At 41.1% G+C, this 19,070-nt stretch overlaps 1 protein-coding gene across 2 annotated transcripts in view; it reads right to left on the bottom strand.

The window, feature by feature from the left end:
- st6galnac3 (ST6 N-acetylgalactosaminide alpha-2,6-sialyltransferase 3) overlaps positions 1-19,070 on the bottom strand; it is a 111,074-nt gene that overhangs the window by 52,962 nt on the left and 39,042 nt on the right. Inside the window, exons 1-2 of one of the 2 annotated variants that reach the window (NM_001104876.1) lie at positions 15,519-15,566; positions 6,804-7,085 (exon numbers count right to left, since the gene is read on the bottom strand). In NM_001104876.1, the coding sequence (NP_001098346.1) occupies positions 6,804-7,085; positions 15,519-15,566 (330 nt within the window). Of the gene's footprint in view, positions 1-6,803; positions 7,086-15,518; positions 15,567-19,070 lie in introns of those variants that run through there. The other variant, XM_023964749.1, reaches the window with a different exon arrangement.

Here is a 19,070-nt window from a genome sequence, read left to right as displayed (position 1 = left end):
CATGTAAAATAAAATTCAGTATACAGCTTGTAAGCTACATGGTCCACTATATAAATAACAGCTGGATTCTTCTTTTACCTTTTGTCTTGCACAGTTGTCTATATGATGGACATTACAGACCAAACTCATCTTTTTCAGAGGGCCAACTTGCAGAATCTGTGACTGACAAATACTTTTTTGCCTCACAGCTAGACATGTGTCCTACATTCAAGCTGTGTGCATCAAACATAAGAAAGACCACGGTGGGCAAGCAGGGGGGTTTCAACAAAAGGAAGTTCAAGCGGGTAACCTCCTGCAGTCCTTTTTCCAAAGGGCTAAAATCATCACTACCTGCTGTTGCCATAGTGACAAAGACATTTTAGAAGCAGGCTGGTGCAGAGAAGGTAGCGTCTATGAGAATGTCAATGTTTTCACACAACGCTCATGTCTGAAAACCCAATTATCAAGACAAGAAGAAACAATAAAAGAATACAGACTATAGTTCCACAAGGGACCTCGACAATAGATATATTTTATGAATAAATTATACACACAAGAAACATTTCAAGAGGGATTTGAATGTGGATTTAACTTTAATTTAAAACCAAGTACAATGAAGTTATCAGCTTTACTGTGGTACTTCACTAATCTCACGGAGGGATCTGTGAGCGCCCAGGTAGGCTTCATGGTCTCTAACTAAAAAGAGCACATTGCAGGTCATGCTTTCCAAATAAAATTTTAAAAATTGTACATATTAAATGTTACTGTTGTTAGTATCCAGTTTCTGTATCTCTTCACGGCTTACAATCATACCAGGGACAATAAAGAACATTTTTAAATTTCTAGGCTTCACTGTTTGCTTTCATTGTGTATCAAACAAAACCACAAACACGTGAGACTAGTAGAAACTTAAAAATGTTTTACTGCGTGTGACTAACATGTAGATCCCTTCTTTTCTGACAACTTCAAAACTAAAGGCAAACATTTTGCTAAAGGAAAAAACACATAAATACTTTGTATTTAATACATATAATGTGTTTGGCCTTTTCTCACTTCTCCTCACATCATATTTAAACCAGACTACCTCAAACCTACTTGGACAATGTATTTTTGAATTGATGACAAACAAGGTCTTCCAGTCCTTCCATCTGTGTTATATGTGGTTCAATCAAATAAATAAAGTGGCGATTTGGCAGGATGCCCACGTGGCTAGAAAAGTAGAAAAAATGTATTTTTAATTAATGTATTAGACTTGAGAATAGATTAACAAGTGTTATTCAAAATTTGAATTCATTTTTTTTCATTTAACTGTGGTTGTGCTGCATGGTAGTGTAGTGGTTAGCACTCCTGCCATCACAGCGAGATGGCCTTTGTTCAAATCCCAGCTGGGTCCTTTCGGTGTAGAGTTTGCATTTTCTCTCCATGCATGTGAGGGTTTTCTCTGGTCCCAGTAGCTGGGATAGGCTCCAGTAACCAGCAAAAGGAATTCAGGGGGTTCAGAAAACGGACGGATGGAAAGTGAAGGAAGAGCTCCTACCTTAATATAGTCTACAGAAGGAGAAAGACTAACATCCTTACAGGTAATATCTTTAAATGTTGTTGTTAGGAAGGATTATACTTTGGAGAAATATTTCCTAGACAAACTAAATGAAAGTCATCTTTGTCTGACGTGTGTTGTACTGAAGGAAAGGGGATTTTTCCAACACTGAGCCAAGATATAAAACTCCCATCAGTGTGTTTTGCAGAATATTAACTATGAAATAAAAACAAGCCAAGAAAAAGAACAAAAACACAGTTGACTAAAGTATCATCCACAGAAAAAATCTACTGCAACCACTATTTAATATTAAAATGTGCCAACATACCAGTCAGTGAGAAATAATTAAAAAACACAGTAAAGACTTGTTGGTAATGAGCTATAATAAATCTGTAATTATGTGCAGCAAAGACTGATATGTTGAGCATTGTATGATGGGTGAGACACAGAACACAGCTGCCTGGAGTTGTCAGCCGCTCATCCATCATCACATGCTCCCCTTTAGCCCGGCTCATAACTCCATCACGCCTTTCAGCACTCGCAGATTGGCTGGATCTGTGGGGAACACTGGCTGGCTAACAGCATCTCCGACACATGGCTGTGTGACTGGAAAATGCTAGCTGAAGCTCTGAGCCAAGCGTATACCTGCAGCTGCAACGTCAGCTGGACGACGCGCTGATAAAAGCAGACACAAAGTTTCACATCACGTTAGAGATGAAACAGTAGAGGTCCTGACCACTAGTGAGTTCATTCAAGCCTCTTCTTTAAACTGATAAACAGAATTACCTTCATATTTTTGAGATATACCATGAGATCAGGATTCATTTTCAGTTTCATGTCTGGACTGTGCCGTTTCACTGTGCCATGAAGTCATCGTGCACTCATAATCATTCCAGTTTTAGCGCTCTGATAAACATAAAATCTAATCTCCAAAGCCTCTGATTTAAACGCACGACTGGGTTAAAAGTAAAGTGGGTTATTTAAAAAAAAAAGAAGAGGCCTAGTGCCAGAGACATGGCCATCATTGAATTAAAGCACTGGGGTGGGGACTTAACCTTGGTGCTCATTAAAACGCTCAAAACACGGTTATTTAATAAGCGATAATGATTGCATTAACATGCGAAGGATCTCAGTGTCTCGCTGGGATTTCAAATTCCTTCTGCTTAAAAAAATGGGTTTGATTAGCTTTAGCTCTATGCGTCCGGAAAACTGTGTAGTTCCAAATGCTCCTCTTAAGAAGATCAGCCAACCGTCACAGTTTTGCTGTTGAACGCTCTATTTTTGCTGCATGTCGCGCTTTTTTAAACAAACTAAGTTAAGAAATATATATATCATTGTCTTGTTCCAGCTTGTTTTTTTTATTTTACCAGATTTTAAACACTTAGGATATGTTCTAAAAATTTTAATGTAATTTTTTATTTAGATATGCATCATCTTTGTATTGCTGATCCTTAGTATTAGAAACTTTAAAATTGAAAATAGAATTAATATTTCACATTTAAGGAGCTGTCTAAGGACACCAGAATCCAAATAGTTGACCTGCAGCAGGCTGGAAGACTGAATCTGCAACAGGTAAGCAGCTTGGTGTGAAGAAATCAACTGTTAAGACATGGAAGACAGACACTATCACAACTATCACACACCAGATCCTGGAGGGGCTGGCACATCATTAATACAGACTTTTTTTTATTTTATTTCATATTTAGTTTGTGTTGTGTCTTTTTGTCAATGGAAAACTGAACCTTGGCTCAAAAAAGGTTGGAAAACACTTATTTAGGTTCATTTTTCATAACTTTAAATGTATTTTGAAAAAGATCTCTGCTGTTTTGGTGTTGACCCGAACATTAAGTTTGAAAATAATGAAATTCTCTGGTAGGTAGAAATGACTTAACGGTTGAGATTTAGACAGGTTGTATTTGCAACAAGAATGCATGTTGTCATTTGGTTTAATTGAGTTTGCTGTAAAGTTTTACAGAAGAGTCAAACTTGTTGGTTGTCAGTACAAACCGATTTGTGTTTTTAGGAACTCTTGTTGAAGCAGCAATGCAGATTCATTAATAAACAGACACATTTGGATAACAAAACTCTTTGGTTAAACTTTTATTTTTTGATGATTCACAGAAAAAAAATCTTTCCAGAAGATGCTTTTCCTAAAGATCCATGTGATTTAAAACCAGGAAGACGTTCTTCGGTCTGCGCTGGTGTGCGGTGAATCAAAGGCATGAATGAAAAATTCCATTGGACAAATGCTGTGTATTCCCCTTAAAAGGCAGTGCAGGAACAATCTTTCACACCTGCAGACAGACTCAATCAAATGAGGAAAATAAGGCCGGCCGATACCCTGCTGCTGCTTTATGCATAATACATGCAGCTGTGTAATACTTTAGTGACACCTCTCTGTGGCTCACGTAAGATTGCCTTACTGTCCGGGGTAAATATATATGTCTCTGGAGGTGTTGTTGTTTGCTTAACATGGGCTGACAGCTCACACTTCACTGCCCTTTCTAGTTTGCTACAAAGAACCCACTATTGGGGGAATTTGAGCCAAAAGGAGGACTAATTCTGCAGAAGCTGCCTGTCTTTTCCAATGATTTGCATTAATCTCCATGGGGAGGGAGCAGTGATTTAAGCAGACTTGTCTGAAGGCAGAAGAAGGTGCAGACATGGAGATTGGTGTAATGCATGATTGCTTCTGGGCCGATGTTGTGAGGATGAGGCTCTCCAGAGGCAGAGAAAGACGCTGCACATTAATCTGCCAATATCATCCTGCTGAATATAAGGCAGCACTTCTGCAAAAGGACCAGTGCCTCTATTACTATTGGAAAACCAGACTCCACACTGAAGGCATCATGCATGAATACTCATTCCCCTCCACCACAAACGTGAGCACCATGCCAGTGCGGCCCCAAACAACAAACATTTCTCCATTTTGATCGTAGTGGGAATTAAAGGGCTTTGATATTTTAATGTTCATAAATTGCACAGGGAACATACGGCAAGAAGCTGTTTGATGGGAGTAGAATAGAATCAAAAGCACTGACGGCTACTTGGGTTTTCAAACCAAAACATAAAGGAAATAATGCAAACAAGAGACATCAAAGAGACATTTTCAGAGTCATAATACATAACCGGATACAACAACTGAAGGAAGCCCTGAAGGAGCTGACTTGTCCTCTTAATATGGAAATGAAACATGATAAGTTTGTAAATGCTGGTAGAAAAGAAATACAGCAAAATGCAAGGTTGTCCCTGTGTGACGCAAGTTCCAACATGAAAAGGCAGCAATGTGAACGTAAAACATAACAGCGTTGTCTGATGATAAAACTATGCTGGAATAAATATTTGCAAAGTCAAACCTCTGCGTGAAAAAGCAGCAAAGCAGAGAGGAATGTTTGATGCTGAGTTTAAACATCTCATTCATGTTTCTTTTAGAGTAACAAAATCGTTATACGCTCTAACTTTTAGTATTACAGTGATCCTTTTGGTCCTCAACACATCAAATGAGATTCTGAACATCAAATATGATGCATAGACCTTTACCAAATAATAAAAATAATAATACGTTTTATTTGAAAGCGCCTTTCAGAAGACCCAAGGACAACTGTACAGGTTCAAAAGTAAAACACGCAAACGGTTTTAGAGGATTTTGAAGACAACTGTCTAAAGCCTCAGTCACAGGTTTTTGGGTTGTCCGGTCTGTGGAGGGTCCTGGAGAGGAGCTGTCCCATCTTAAAGGGAGCACAGGTTTGTCTTGCAGCTCCCTTAAGGCTCGTAGGGCCACCTTAAGGGACGTCATAAAAATGGAACGTACCGTTGTTGTGCGTGTGCTATGTGCGAAGCATTTGTAAGGACAATGCAAGTCACACGCACTTATAACATACAGGTTATGCTGTTGTACGGTGTCCTTACGCCTCACTCCAGTAGTTTGTAAGGTGTCAGAACCGAACCTTTACTGACCGCACGCGAAAGCTGCACATGCACTGTGTGCGCATGATGTGTGTGCAATGTCCACACAAACTACGCTCTGAGTGACTGATTTTCTCATTTCTAACAGTCAGGCTGCATGCATGGAGGGCACAGTTTTCATGTGAACATCACTAACGGGCTCTTTGCACAAACTGCAGGACTTGGGAGTGAAAAATACCTCATCTACCTCACCTTTACTCACCCTTTCGTGTTGTATATGGGTTCGCTGTGACCTGGTACTTGCAGCATGCCCGAAGAAAAAATGTGCATAAACATTTTCTCTGAGCGGTCTGCAACCTTGAGGTTTTGTGCTTTCCTCCTGTGTCCCGGACAGGTTTGCCCATTTTTCACCTTTAGACAGTCCCTTCCAGCAACCAAGGCAGTTGTGACTAAGGCTTTAATGGTCTAAACTACAGAGCTGATCTAAAGCATGGGTCTGACCCAGATCAGACCTTTAAGGCTTAACTTTTGTAAAACAGTTAGAGGTTGCCACAGCGATATGGCAGAGTTTCTTTATACCGGATGCCCTTCCTGTCACAACCTTGTATTTTCAAGGCACAGGGACATCCCGATAGGCAGGAGCACAAAGGGTTTAGGTCATTGCATGCTCTGGGAAGCAAACCCAGGTTTCCTGCGTGACAGTCCTACACCCAAATCAAGTGAGCTATCCAGATACTTTTTTTAAAATTCTTTGACCTTAATGGGGTCACCATCAAGAGCATCCTGACCAGCTGCATCACCGTGTGGTACGGAGCCTGCACCGCGTCCTGCCGGAAGACTCTGCAGCACATAGGAGAAACAGCTGAGAAGATCATCGGTGTCCCTCTCACAGGCCTCTCGGACATCCCGTCTCGAGAGGCCTGTGAGAGGGACACCGCCTCACCCACAAAGCCAGCAGGATTGCAGGTGACCCCTCACATCCATCCCAGAGACACTTCCGCCTGCTGCCATCAGGGAGGAGACTGCCCCCTCTGCCCCCTCCACTCCCTGCCACAAACTCACACTGAAAAACTTTCACTCCTGCATCAGAATATCATCTTCACCACAGACTGCCATCACAGACGCATCTACTTACTGTTCTCAGCACTGTTGTCACTTGAAACTGCCACTTTAACCATTTCATTGCTCTTATTGCTGTTATTCTTCTTATTGCTGTTATTTATCTATTTTATTTTAATTTATTTTATTATTTTATAAGATGATTACACTGTGGGGCGAGAGGAAAGTAATTTCGTCTGTGCTGTATGTCATGTGCATGTAGCATATTTGACAATAAAGCTGACTTTGACTTTGACTTTGATGGAAAGCTGTAGTCCCTCACCTCCTCTTTAGGGATGCTGGTGTATCCCTGGTGAGGCTTGAAGACCTTGTAGGTCTGCTTGGAGAACATCCAGTCGCTGTTGAAGGTTTGACCAAACACGGGAAGTTGAAGGAAGTTGGATTTCTCCGAGTTGGTTACCACGACCACGAGGAGTGTTACAGCCACGACCAGGCTGGTGGCGATGAATGACTTCCTCTGTGAAGGTGAAAGACGGTGTTTAATTCTCACACAGTTCTCATGACATGGACACCAGAAATACACACATTTACATAATTGATGGAACCTTTCTGTCAATGAAAGATTCTGAATTAACTTCACATGAACAAAGAAACGATATTTGAACAAATACTGACTATGAAACGATGAAAAGCATTTTAAAATGCTTTATATGTACTGCTTAAAAGAATTTTAAAAATGCCAACTCATGACACAGACCTAGACAACGTCACAATACTCTTAACCTGGTATTGCAGCAGGGTTAGGTTGTCTACATGTAAATCTATGTTGTATGGTTATGTGTTTTGGATATTGTAATTGTATATTTGTCGATTCATTTTCAGGACAACTCCATCCTAGCGCAAACCCCATTCTAACATCAAAATAATAGAACTTGTTCTTAGAAGTTAAAGTCCTAAGGTCTATTTCAAGTCCCAAAACTATGAGCAAATGCATTTTGAATAAAAAGGGAATTTTTGTGAGGATAGCTCTTCAGTCGCCCATGAGCCGCAGCCCTCCCACTGCGAGGAGACATTTTCAAAGCAACCGAGCAGCTATGAAGAAAATGTTCAGTTCAATCATGTTTCTCAGTCAGGGCTGATGAATCCCGGTAACATATTCCCTTCACTTCAGATTCATCAAGTATAAAAAGATCCCTCTGACAAAATCCCCCCTTCTCCTCATACAGTCAATTTGCAGAGATTAACACTTAATCTCTGCTCGTTGACACACACGGTTTCTCTTCTGCTAATGTGATTGAGTTGGCACACTTTGAGAAACCTGAACAGGCTCGAGCAAAGTTATTGATTTTTATAGCAGCCACACAGTTATAGGGATGGATGAAGGTCAGAAGTCTGAGACCATCATGGCCCGGACTGAAATTGATCAAAAATGAGTCACTTTTAAATTTAAAGACTGTCATTTCCCTCAGACCGAAGCAATCCCTTGAAAGGCTGCCATTGCAAAATGAACTGCATAGAAAAGTTGGTAGAAATGCGTGGTCAAATAGAGATTAATCTCATGAAACTGGGTCTTTTCATAAAATATGGCCATTATATAAAGCCAAACCCAATTTGTGGTTGCTGAATTGTCCAATGTTAAGATCAGTGTTCCCTTAACTGAAATGTCATTCTCTGCCTTTTGCCCTACATTGTACAAAAAAAGGATTAACAAAACAAGGATTCTTTTTTGGGCTGTGAAAAAGATTTTAAATATAGTTTGTCTTTGCAGGTGTGTCGTCACCAAAAAGGAAAGGATTTTAGGTCTCTGGAGATTTTTTTTTTCTATTTCCAAAAGGTGGCCACCGGGACAAATTTGCACTAAATAAAGCTCTCTGAATGTATCCCTGATTTAGCCTCACACAGCTGCTCCAAGGCCTGTCGACTTCTTTTGTTAAAGGATTAGGGACCCCGTTCCTGTCCCTTAATCTGCTTTTCTGTTTCAGAATTTCCACCCATAGAGCAACAGCTGGGACGACATTGTTTAACACACAGCAGAATCTAGAGGGAATGGCTTCTGCAGGACGAGCTGGGAGTGACGAATGAATAATGGATGAGAGATGGAGAAGGAAAGGGCTAACGGAGAAGGAGCCATCGACATGCTCAACGAACAGACCAATGAGATCAATGAACAGAAATGAGAAAGAAAAATAGTGTGGAATAAAAATATTAATTTGCTGTAGTGGTGGAACGACTACGGTCACATGAGCCAAAATACCAACGTGCAGAATACAAGAAGTAAATGCAAGTCTATCAGCAAATTCAGAAGGTGTCCGCGCGGCAAAAAAGTTTAAATTATACGGCAATCTGACGATTTTTTGACATTGGGCTGGGGTCCCCAGGACACATTTGGAGGTTGTGCCGTGACAGTCCGGTGGCAGTAGGCGCGATAATTGATTGATAGGAGGGTCTCCTAGGTCCCCAAAATCTTCTGATGATCGGCCAATTTCAGACCCCCAGTTGTCATTCCCCTGCCCTTGTGGTGCCATCGCACTTCCACTGTCCGATAATTAGAAATCGTTTGGTACGCATCGACGGACTTTCGTAACCCACATTTACACAATCATAGCTGCTGCCAGCCAGAGCACAGTTTTGTAAAGGCATCATCCCTGCCTGACTGACAGCCGCCTGACTGCTGCTGTCTGCATCAACGCCAACAACTATCAAGAAAATCGGGCGGCGGCAGCTAATCTTGAAGATTCTGCTGATGCCTCTCCGTCGCACTGTGGCATTTGTATTTGTGACCGTTGCATAATCAACTTAATAGATGAATCAATTTATATCCCTACGATCCAACCAGATCAGTCTGGCAGAAGCAGGTTTTGAAATGATTCGACCTATTCCATTAAAAAAACGTTTCAAAATGAAATAAATCAATTATTATCAGGGTTTTGCTTTTTTGCCTTGGTTTTTGCTCCTATTTTGTTCTGTCGTGATTTAAGATCTGTTTCCTGTTTTATTTTGAAGGTTTCCTGTATGTCGTAGATTTGAGTTTTACTTCCCTGGTCTCAATCTCTTCTCAACTTTTTCACCTGTCTAGTCTTGTCAGTTCTGTTTGTATTTAAGTCTTGTCTCTGCCTTCCTCTTGTGCTGGTCCATACTATCATTTACCTGACCGACAGGTTCACTGTCTTCCTGTTACCCTAACAGTTTGTTATGTTTGGTTACTCTGCTCAGCAGCGCTTTTGGTTTTACGAGTATTAAACCCTTTGAACTTGGAACTACCTGCCTCCTCGCCTCTGCATTTTGGGTTCTTCGTCAACAACCCTCCCCACCTAACAATTATATTGATATTGGAAAATACCATTTGGATTCAGACACGGTAGGTTTGCTTTACTAGAATGTTAACGACCAAATGAATCACAGCAGACAACACACGTGTTATGTCAGCAAAAACTGATCAACCATCATTCCAGTCCAATGTGTGGAAACACTTTGAATTTAGAAAAGACATGTGACCATACAGTATGGTAGAATGTTCCCTTTGGATTCTCTGGATGTGGAAAAACAACAGTGGTGGACTTTAGGAAACTCAAATCTGAATGGATTTGACATTTATTCTGGTTTACTTGTTTGTTTGGACACATATTTCATTTACACTTGATTCTCTTGAGAGAAATACAAGGAATCTGGAACACGTCACCTGCACTGTTCAGTACCAAGTATTTCTCTCTGGTTGAAGTTTATGCTAAAAAGGTCCTGGATCCATTTTAGGTCAGTGAATCGGATTGTTCAAAATGAACCAATATGGACTATTATACGTATCATTAACCACAAATTATGACATAATCAAATCGTTGTTAAAACCAATCTTTACACTTCTAAGTTCTTCCAATCCAAAGATCTACAATAAAGTGATACAGCAGATGTGCCAGTTTATGCTACTTTTCATCAAAACCTACATATTGGTAATATGACAGATAACGCCAGCGGGGAAAAAATGTTTTGGACTTTTTCTAAAAGTTTGATGTTTTTTAAGCCCTTTGAAGTTATCTTGATGGTGAGAAAATTGGATGTAGCATCAGGTAATAGGCATGCCCCCGTCGCCAAAGTAGCTGCGAGCTCTGAAGTCCAACATCAAACGTCCCAAGGGCGGTGCTGAAGGCTTTGCTTGATGGAGATGAGATCAAACAGTTTGCAGGGGCGGGGCTGGAAACACTGTCCATTTGCTTCCTTGATGAACCCATAATCCTACTGGTTGCATAGGTGTTGCATCACTCATCATTTGATAGCACAAAGACATATCTGATCAAAAACAATGAGATCTCAGCATTAATCTTGCTTAAAATACCAGAAATATTATTTTTATAGCCAACCTCGACCATTTATGATATAACCTATTCTCTCAATTTCATTTGAAAAAAGCCTGGTTGTTTGCTAAAAATGTGCAGTAATAGCCCGTCATCAAAGCTCCATGGTGAAGTCTGAAATCAGTTCCTCATAAAGCAACAGCTCTTCAAAGGGGAAAGAAAGAAACAGAGTTATGCTCAGTAGGCAGAACTGAAAACATCCATCTGATCCCGTGAGGACAGAAAATGTCCTCTTCTCCTTCTTCTTCCACCCTGCCACAAATCACCGGGGAAACCATGTGTCAAAGCCTGCAGGCGACGGGGCCAGCTCTGCGTAGGTGTCATGGGGAGCTCAACCTACACCAGCACAGACACTCCGACTCCTCGCCGTGGCTCATTCATCAGGGTCATTTTAAGATAGCCCACTGAGCTGTGTGACATGAGCATTGAAAGAATCGGCGCTGAGGGAGGGACAAGGAGCTTTTACAAGCAGCAGAGTCACAGCAAAGACACGTCAAATTAGAACAGTAAAGATTTCTGAAACTATGGAAGAAAGTTTTCTCAAAGCAACCGCCTTTATATCTGCAGGCCAGAATCGGGTTTTGTTGCATCAGATCAAACAGTAACGGCCATCACCACAGTTCTGTTTACGGTTGTAGCCTGGGGAAGGTTTATTCAATGCACCTTGACTGAAAGCTTAGTGGTGCCTTTTTCTGAAGGTGCTAAAACTTCTGATGAACTATCGATCTCAACTCTGGGATTGTGAGGGATCAGTGGAACCTGAGTCACTAGAGATTCATAATTTTGCTCCAATCTTTCCTGCTGCAGGTCTGGGTGTACAGATTACAAACGAGCAGGAAAAGGCTGACAGATATTTATGACCTCAACCCAAAAGGATTTTGAAGAAAATGAGGTACAGCAACATATATTTGGATTATCTTTGGTGACTTCAGACTGGAAAAGTCTGGACTGCCGTCAAGTAACCTTTCCTGTTCCAGACCAAAGCTTGTGAACAAAAGCATGTGACTAAAGATCTCTTCAGTCATTGGGCAGGAATTCGGAGGTTGGAGCAAAGCACCAAGACAAAGAATAATAGAAGACCTTTGCTTTGCAGTCCTAGTTGGAATAGCTCACTTATTCAAGCTTTATTTCTGGCTGACAAATTTTGTGTCAATATGGTAAAATGTGTGTAGTCTGAATACAGCCTTAATTTCTACCACATTGAACAGCCAAATGTCAAGTTACGAAATATTCACGACAAAGTAAATCTAATGTATGCAACTTTTTATGTTTACGTTCTTCTAGACCTTTTGGCGGATTGTCTCCATCATAGGACCCTTGTCTTGTTTGTGCCCCACTGTCCGTCATAAACAACGACGCAGATGTTCAAACACACATTTTTAATGTTTACCTACAACGTTTCTAATGATAGGAAGTTTTTATTACAAAATAAATATAAGAATGCTCTTCATGAACGTCATCCCTTCCTATAAAGTGGACACGATGAGAGACATATTTCCAAATTCCAGAGCTTTACTCACATGTGTGATGAATGAAAAGTTACATCCACTGTTTACCTTGTACACTTTTCTGCAATCAGAATATTACTGTCAAGTCAATTTCCCCACAAAGACCAGTTGTCCAAATCAGAAAAAAAAGACCACAGTGAGTTTCACAGAGTTAATAGCAGCAGGGATTGAATTAATGAAAAGTTCAACCTGAAAAACCACAACTGATTTTTCTTTCAAGGGTCTCTTGAGCAACTGAAAAAAAATAAAAAATAAATAAATAAAAAAAACTCCGTTTGCAATGCAGAATCATTCTCTCCCAAGCACCCGATTTCTGTCACAACAGTCCAGCGAGTAGAAGAAATCCAATTCCAATTAAAAGGGTTGGGAAAACATATTTACCAAGTGTTTCTCGTTCTCCTCCCTCTCCTCCTCCTTTAATGCTGATCTCAGAGGGGAGAAGACTGAAGGATAAACAAATGGCTGCTCTGGAGGCCATCCTGCTCCAGATACACAGCTTCATTTATGTCACCTTTCAGGCAAAGGTCTCGCTTCAAAAGTCAACCAACTACAAGATAACAAACTGTTGTTTCCCCTGAGGAGGAACGAGCCGGAGCCTTTGCTGCCAGAAACACTGGAATGCACAACATCCCCTCCAAGTCTGACCCACTGGTGCTGTGGCGCACACAGGAGCCGAAAATCAGCAAATAAAGCTTTAACAACCCACTCTGATGGAAATGCTGTTCTTGTAGGATTGTTCTGATGATGGAGGACATAGAAGTAAAGTAAGTCGATAAACAAAGATGAGGTCACAGCAAAAGACTAAATAAGATCATCACCAAAATGAAGATTAAAATTGCTTCTCTGAGTATTTCCTTTTTCAAATCTTTGTAAGTCAGGAGAAGACAGAAAAATAGGGTTTGAAAAAGCTTGTAGTTAAAATGCACAAACTACAGTCGGCGGGGCACAAGCTCTGCTCCGCTCCATTCCGATGCCTCCACTCCCAGAAGCAGAAATCTGGATCCAAACAGCTGGTTGGCTCGGAAATTGTTCGCGATTTTTGTTTCCCCGATGGCACTCTCCCGACCTACCTTTATTGTTTTATTACTGTTTTATTGGATTATATTTAGTGTTTTATTATATTTATTTCATATATTTATGAGAAAATTCTGGGATTTTAGTGTGTGAATTTGCCGATTAATGGGCTTCAGCCTGTTGGCGAAAATGTATACCGTAATTTCCGGATTATAAGCCGCTACTTTTGTCACACACTTTCAACCCTGAGACTTATTCAATGATGCGGCTTATTTATACATTATTTCTAACAGCCGCTAGGGGCGCTCAAGCAGAAAGGGTTAGACAGGGGGAATATGGTATATGTGTCGAAGAAGACGCAAGTTTAATGTAAATTCCTGCTTTGTGAATAGCATGAACAGACCCTCATCATGGAAAATGCAAGAAAAAAATGCATGTGACGCAGCTTTCAAGTTAAAAGCAATCGTTAAAAGCAGCGTGAAAAAATCCACCATCACCAACAGGTTTGAAAAGCCGGTCTGCTGCGCGACTGAGAGGACAGTGCAAGTTCTGGAGTGAATTTGCCTCAGAGTGACACTGACGACAACGAAGGAGACACTGAGAGAGTGTGTGGTGAGACACTGTTTCGAAAGAAAAGCTCAGGTATATTATTAAAACTTGTTGAAGACTCTTTCTGTGTACCGTCTTTCTTTGTAAATATTTCATGTGCTGATATATTTCTTTCCTCTGGATCTTCCTTCGGGGTTCACTTCCCTGTTCTGACCCTCAGAGCCTCCAGAGTGGGTTAATAAAGAATCATTCATCTTCTTCTGGGGGAAACCTTCTTTTATTACAGTTCCCCCTCACTCTGTATAACAAACATAAACACGCACCCCTAACACACTTTCGCTGCTCTTCCTCTCACTCCGTCTTGCCCTGCACGTGTGCTCTCCCCTCCTTCCACTGCAGCACATACACATTCTCAATCTACAACACAGTGTGGCAACCTGGGGGTTAGCCCCGCCTTCAGCCCCTAAGACTCATGGGAAGTGGAGAATCGTGGGTGTAAAGTTCTTCACCATGAGGGAGAGGGCTGTGAGCAGAAGTGACGTTGTATGTTCAAATATGTAGGCTTAAATGGCGTGTGCCTCTCCCTCTCTGAGACTGTTCGGAATAGTAATCAGAAACTCAGCTTCCCGCACATGCGGCTTCTAGATGGGTGTAGCTTATGTAAATTCAAAATGGTTTATCCTTAAAAATATTATGGGTGCAGCTTGTAATCGGGTGCGCTCTATAGCCCGGAAATTACGGTATATAAATGAATAAAATGTTACTGCATTAATTTATTAAGGATACTTTTATGTTTTATTCTTAGATTTCAGGTTTTCTAAACACCAAGTTTGTAATCCTGCCTGTAATGTCGAGCTGCATGTAGAAAATAGTTTTTTACTAGAAAGTAACCAAAGTAAAAGTGTTCAAAAACGTGTGCAGTGACTTCAACTAGTCAGTCTTTTAACCAGCAATTCATTAAAGGTTTACAATGAAGCACATTAAGGTGGTGGAAGTGTAACAGCCGACAGCTCCTCCACTTTCACAGCCACCCTCAGGGATCATTCAGACAGTAGAGGGTCCTGCCAAACTGTTGTTTTTGCTTGGCAGCTTTCCAGACTGAGTGAAGTGATCCAAAGAAACTCAATGAAAGTCTCCAGAAGAGCTAATTAAATTGTAAAAATGCTTTTATGAAAGCGAGTGAGATGAGGATTTGTCTCGATTTCTGACTGTTTCTGTCTTCTATTGTATGTGAAAGATAAACGCAGTGTGTCAAACTATTAATATTGACCCCACCTCATTTCTCTATTTCTTATACAAAATTTGATTCCCCTAATTCACAGTGTTAGTGTCAATTGTGTCAATTTGTGATTAAAAATTCTGATAATTAGTAATACTTTCTGATCAAGCAGGTGGCATTCACACCCTTTTGCTATCTTAGATGACCCCACCCTTACATTGACGTGTTCTCCCTACCATGACAAAGGTGGATAAAGGTGGAAAGATTTCATGTAATCCATGGACACCAGTGAAGACCACAAATCATTGAAGAAGAAAGGTTCAGAGCACTGTCTAGTGGGTCTAGATGACCCAACTCCCAACGTTAAAGTGCCTAGGATAGCACAAGGGTTAAAGATGCACAGTCTTCCATAACCAGGTTAAATAATTCCTTCTTTTACTACAATGCATCTTTAATGTCAGTTTGAGAATCTGGCAACTTCTGACCCGATTCAATTCTGAGGTTTTGTGATAGAAATTTAAGGCAAATAACCAATTATGTCTCAGTTTATTCTTTTTTTATTTTATGTATTCCCTTTCATGCTGTCAGGAGATCTTGGTAGCACAAAGTGAACTACTTCATTGAATCTTTTCTTTTCTCCAGCCTAATGAGGCATAGTTTCTGGTCTCCTACTTTTCCAAATTAGACCCAGAATATTTAGTGTCAGAAAGACATGTGAGATTACAGCAGAAGCATAAACACAGGGGATAGAAAACATTGAAAATCTATGTGCTCTTTCACATTCATGGGATGGAGAGATCTTGTTTCACAAGCATTAATTTTCTTTTACTAGCATATTAAGCCACATTAAGCCTGAAGGTGCGTTAAAAATAAATTTCCAGTTGTTTCTCTATTAACGATTTCAGTGCAGAGGCATGTGGCGGGTGGTATCGACACGCGATTCTGCATGCTCTGTTAATCCAGTATTGGAGTGAATACATCGTTTGCACGGATCAGATCCATTATCCAAGATCCAGTCGAGTTATTCCATCAATACCCAGGCAATGTCTGGTATTGGACTGGTGTATCTCTATTTCCAGCTCTATACTTTTTCTCCAAATGTCATTACGGATGACTACACTTGTGGTTTTCTACACCTATTTCCGTGGGGTTTGAGTCCAGTTAAGAGTGGCATGCTGAACGGAAAACACTGTGACACACAACAGTCTTTTATGAGGAGAAATTAAAAAAAGAATGGAGACTAAGAACTCAAACAAACACTCCAGTGATATTAAAGCATAGAAGGTTTACACCTATATGGTCATTGCTAAAATGATTATAGACAACTAGCATATTTCAGGAGAATTATTGGAAGTGCTCTTGATTAAGTTAAATGGAAGATGTGCAAATTAAAACCCATATATGGAGGTTGATGCATTTAATAAACAATAAGGTGTTTCTGTAACTGTTCAGTTCTGCATCTCTGCTGTTTCAAAGCTACAAGAGCATTCATTTCCTGAAGTCGTGGCAAAATGACTGAGCGTGCAGCGTGCAATCTCGCTGCTCATCTGCAGGTTGAAAACCTGCTGATCCTGGTCAAGCCCAGTAGGGGGGGCAGTCGCCCTGCACAGCTGCCATGAGGGGGCCTTCAGGGATCAGAAGAGCCACAGCTGATGCTTTGCATCTCAAAAATGAAGCCCACTAAGCTTTTGGCTTGGAAGACTCTCCCCAAACGCCCACTAGTGTGGTAGCAAGACAAAAACATCCCAACCATGTGAGCTGTGCTTCAGAAAAGGAGTCTGGAATTTTTCAAATGCATGTGCAGTGTGTTAGACATTAACAAGCGTCCACCAATCCTCATTCATCTTCCTTTCAATTAAATTTTGCCACCATTTTTAAATCTGCTTCTGGCCTGTATCCCACGACCATCAAAAAAGTTAAACAATGAATTCAAAATCAGGCTCCTTTTGATAAATATTTGTTGTTATACTCAGTTAAATAAAATGCAAACCCCTACACGTGGGCATATTTAGATAATAATAACGTGTTTAAAAAACTAAAAATCTGAAATGAATGTAACATTTAAAAGGTAAGATCAACATTGGCAGTACGGTTTTATCAGCCCTTAACTGAGCAGAAATATGATTGAAGTTTTATTTTGCATCAGTTCATCCAATGAGACTATTTGGATTGTGCCGTTTGAGGGGCTCCTGGATCTGGTTCAGTGGCTGGATAGCTCAGTTGGTTAGGGGCGGGACTGGCACAGGGTTCGCTTTATCCATTGTGGGTCCTTGGCCTTTACGCTACAGCCTAACTATGTACCCAAAAGGGGGCCCAAGTCTGGATCTCCCTGTGGCAGTCCCCAGCCCGGATGAAATACAGGGTCTACCTAAGCACCTGTGCAAACCAATGAAAGCTGAGATAACCCAAAAGGTGAACAAAGAGCCCCAGAATCTGCTGTAATCGTAAAGCGGTATGCTTTATGTATGTACCGGTATGTCTGTATTTTCTTGACCATAAGGTGCACTTAAAAATCGTAAATTTTCTCCAATGTACGGAGCGGCCTATGGTGCGGTGAGCCCAATGTGTTGTTGCGTGACTTTGGTAAACAGGACGTAGGAGAGGACAGCATGAGAACACTGAGGGAAGTGAGGACGTGAAAGAAGACACCCCCAAAATAGCACAAGAGTGCAGGTATGTGAATTATTAACATCGTTTTGGCAACCCTGAAAATGCAAAGACACATGCCTATGAAGCACAGTATAAACTGCAAGCTATCAGCTACGCGAAGGAACATGGGAATCAAGCAGCTGCCAGAGAATTCAACATTAATGAATCCATGGTTCACACGAAGCGTCTCTACAGTCACTATTCGACTAAAGGCAGTAGCGCTTGATGAGGAAATGAAAAGTGAACGTTTTAATTGGAGGTCCATCATGGTGCTTTCGTTTTATAAAACGCTGTCATCTTTTCATCCAGGCAAGGACTGTGGTGGTGCAGCAATGTCCAGCGGATTACAATGAAAAAACTGTTCATCTCCCGCTCCTACTGCAGTAAATAGATCGCAGACAAACACATCCAGCCCAACCACATCACCAACATGGACGAGGTGCCGCTCACTTTTGACACAGTTCTACAAAGACTGGGAGGCAGCGCCGGGCAAGTTACGCCACAGTTTGTGAATGGATTTTAGAAGCATGGGCTAACGTGTACTGCTGGTAACAGGTAACTGCTCTTATACAGGCTGTCTGCAGGTGAAAATTGGTCAAACCTGTATTATCAAGGTTGTAGACCACAGAGCAGAAACATTTGTGCAGAATTATTTACCAACATGCTGCGAGTGACAGGTCGCAGTCATTTATGCAACACGAAAGGGTGAGTTAGGGTGAAGCAGGTGAGACGCAGGAGTGTCCTACAGATTTTTCCTTTTTTAAACCCGCTCTAAATCCAGCTGACTCTGCAAGGAGCTCATTAGTGCTGTTCACATGATAAGTGTATGCTCCCTCCTGCAGCCTGACTGTTAGAAATCAGGAAATTAGATAACCATTGTGTAGTTTGTGTGGACATCCAACGTAAACTGGCGTATCATGTGCACACCCCATATATGCACCATTTGTGCACGGTCAGTAAGGAGCCAGTACTTTACTAATGACTATAGTGTGGCACCATCCAACAGCATCACATGTACTTCACTCCATTACCCTTAGGAATACTTCACAATACATTTACCACAAGCACAACTATGGAATGTTCCATTTTCATGACATCTGCAAGACCCACCTGTGCTCCACCTAAGATGCAACCAGTCCTCTCTATGGTAAATAGTAAATGACGTATACCTGTATACCGCTTTTCTACCTTCCTCGAAGGCTTTACAGTCACAGTCACATTTATCCAGTCACACACATTCACACACTGGTGGCAGCTCCGCTGCCAAACACTGGCACCAACCTCCCACCAGAGGCAAGGTTGGG

This window comes from Oryzias latipes, chromosome 17 (assembly GCF_002234675.1).
Source record: "Oryzias latipes chromosome 17, ASM223467v1".
Classification (NCBI taxonomy): Eukaryota; Metazoa; Chordata; class Actinopteri; order Beloniformes; family Adrianichthyidae; genus Oryzias; species Oryzias latipes.
This window is presented reverse-complemented; position numbering and strand designations above follow the sequence as displayed.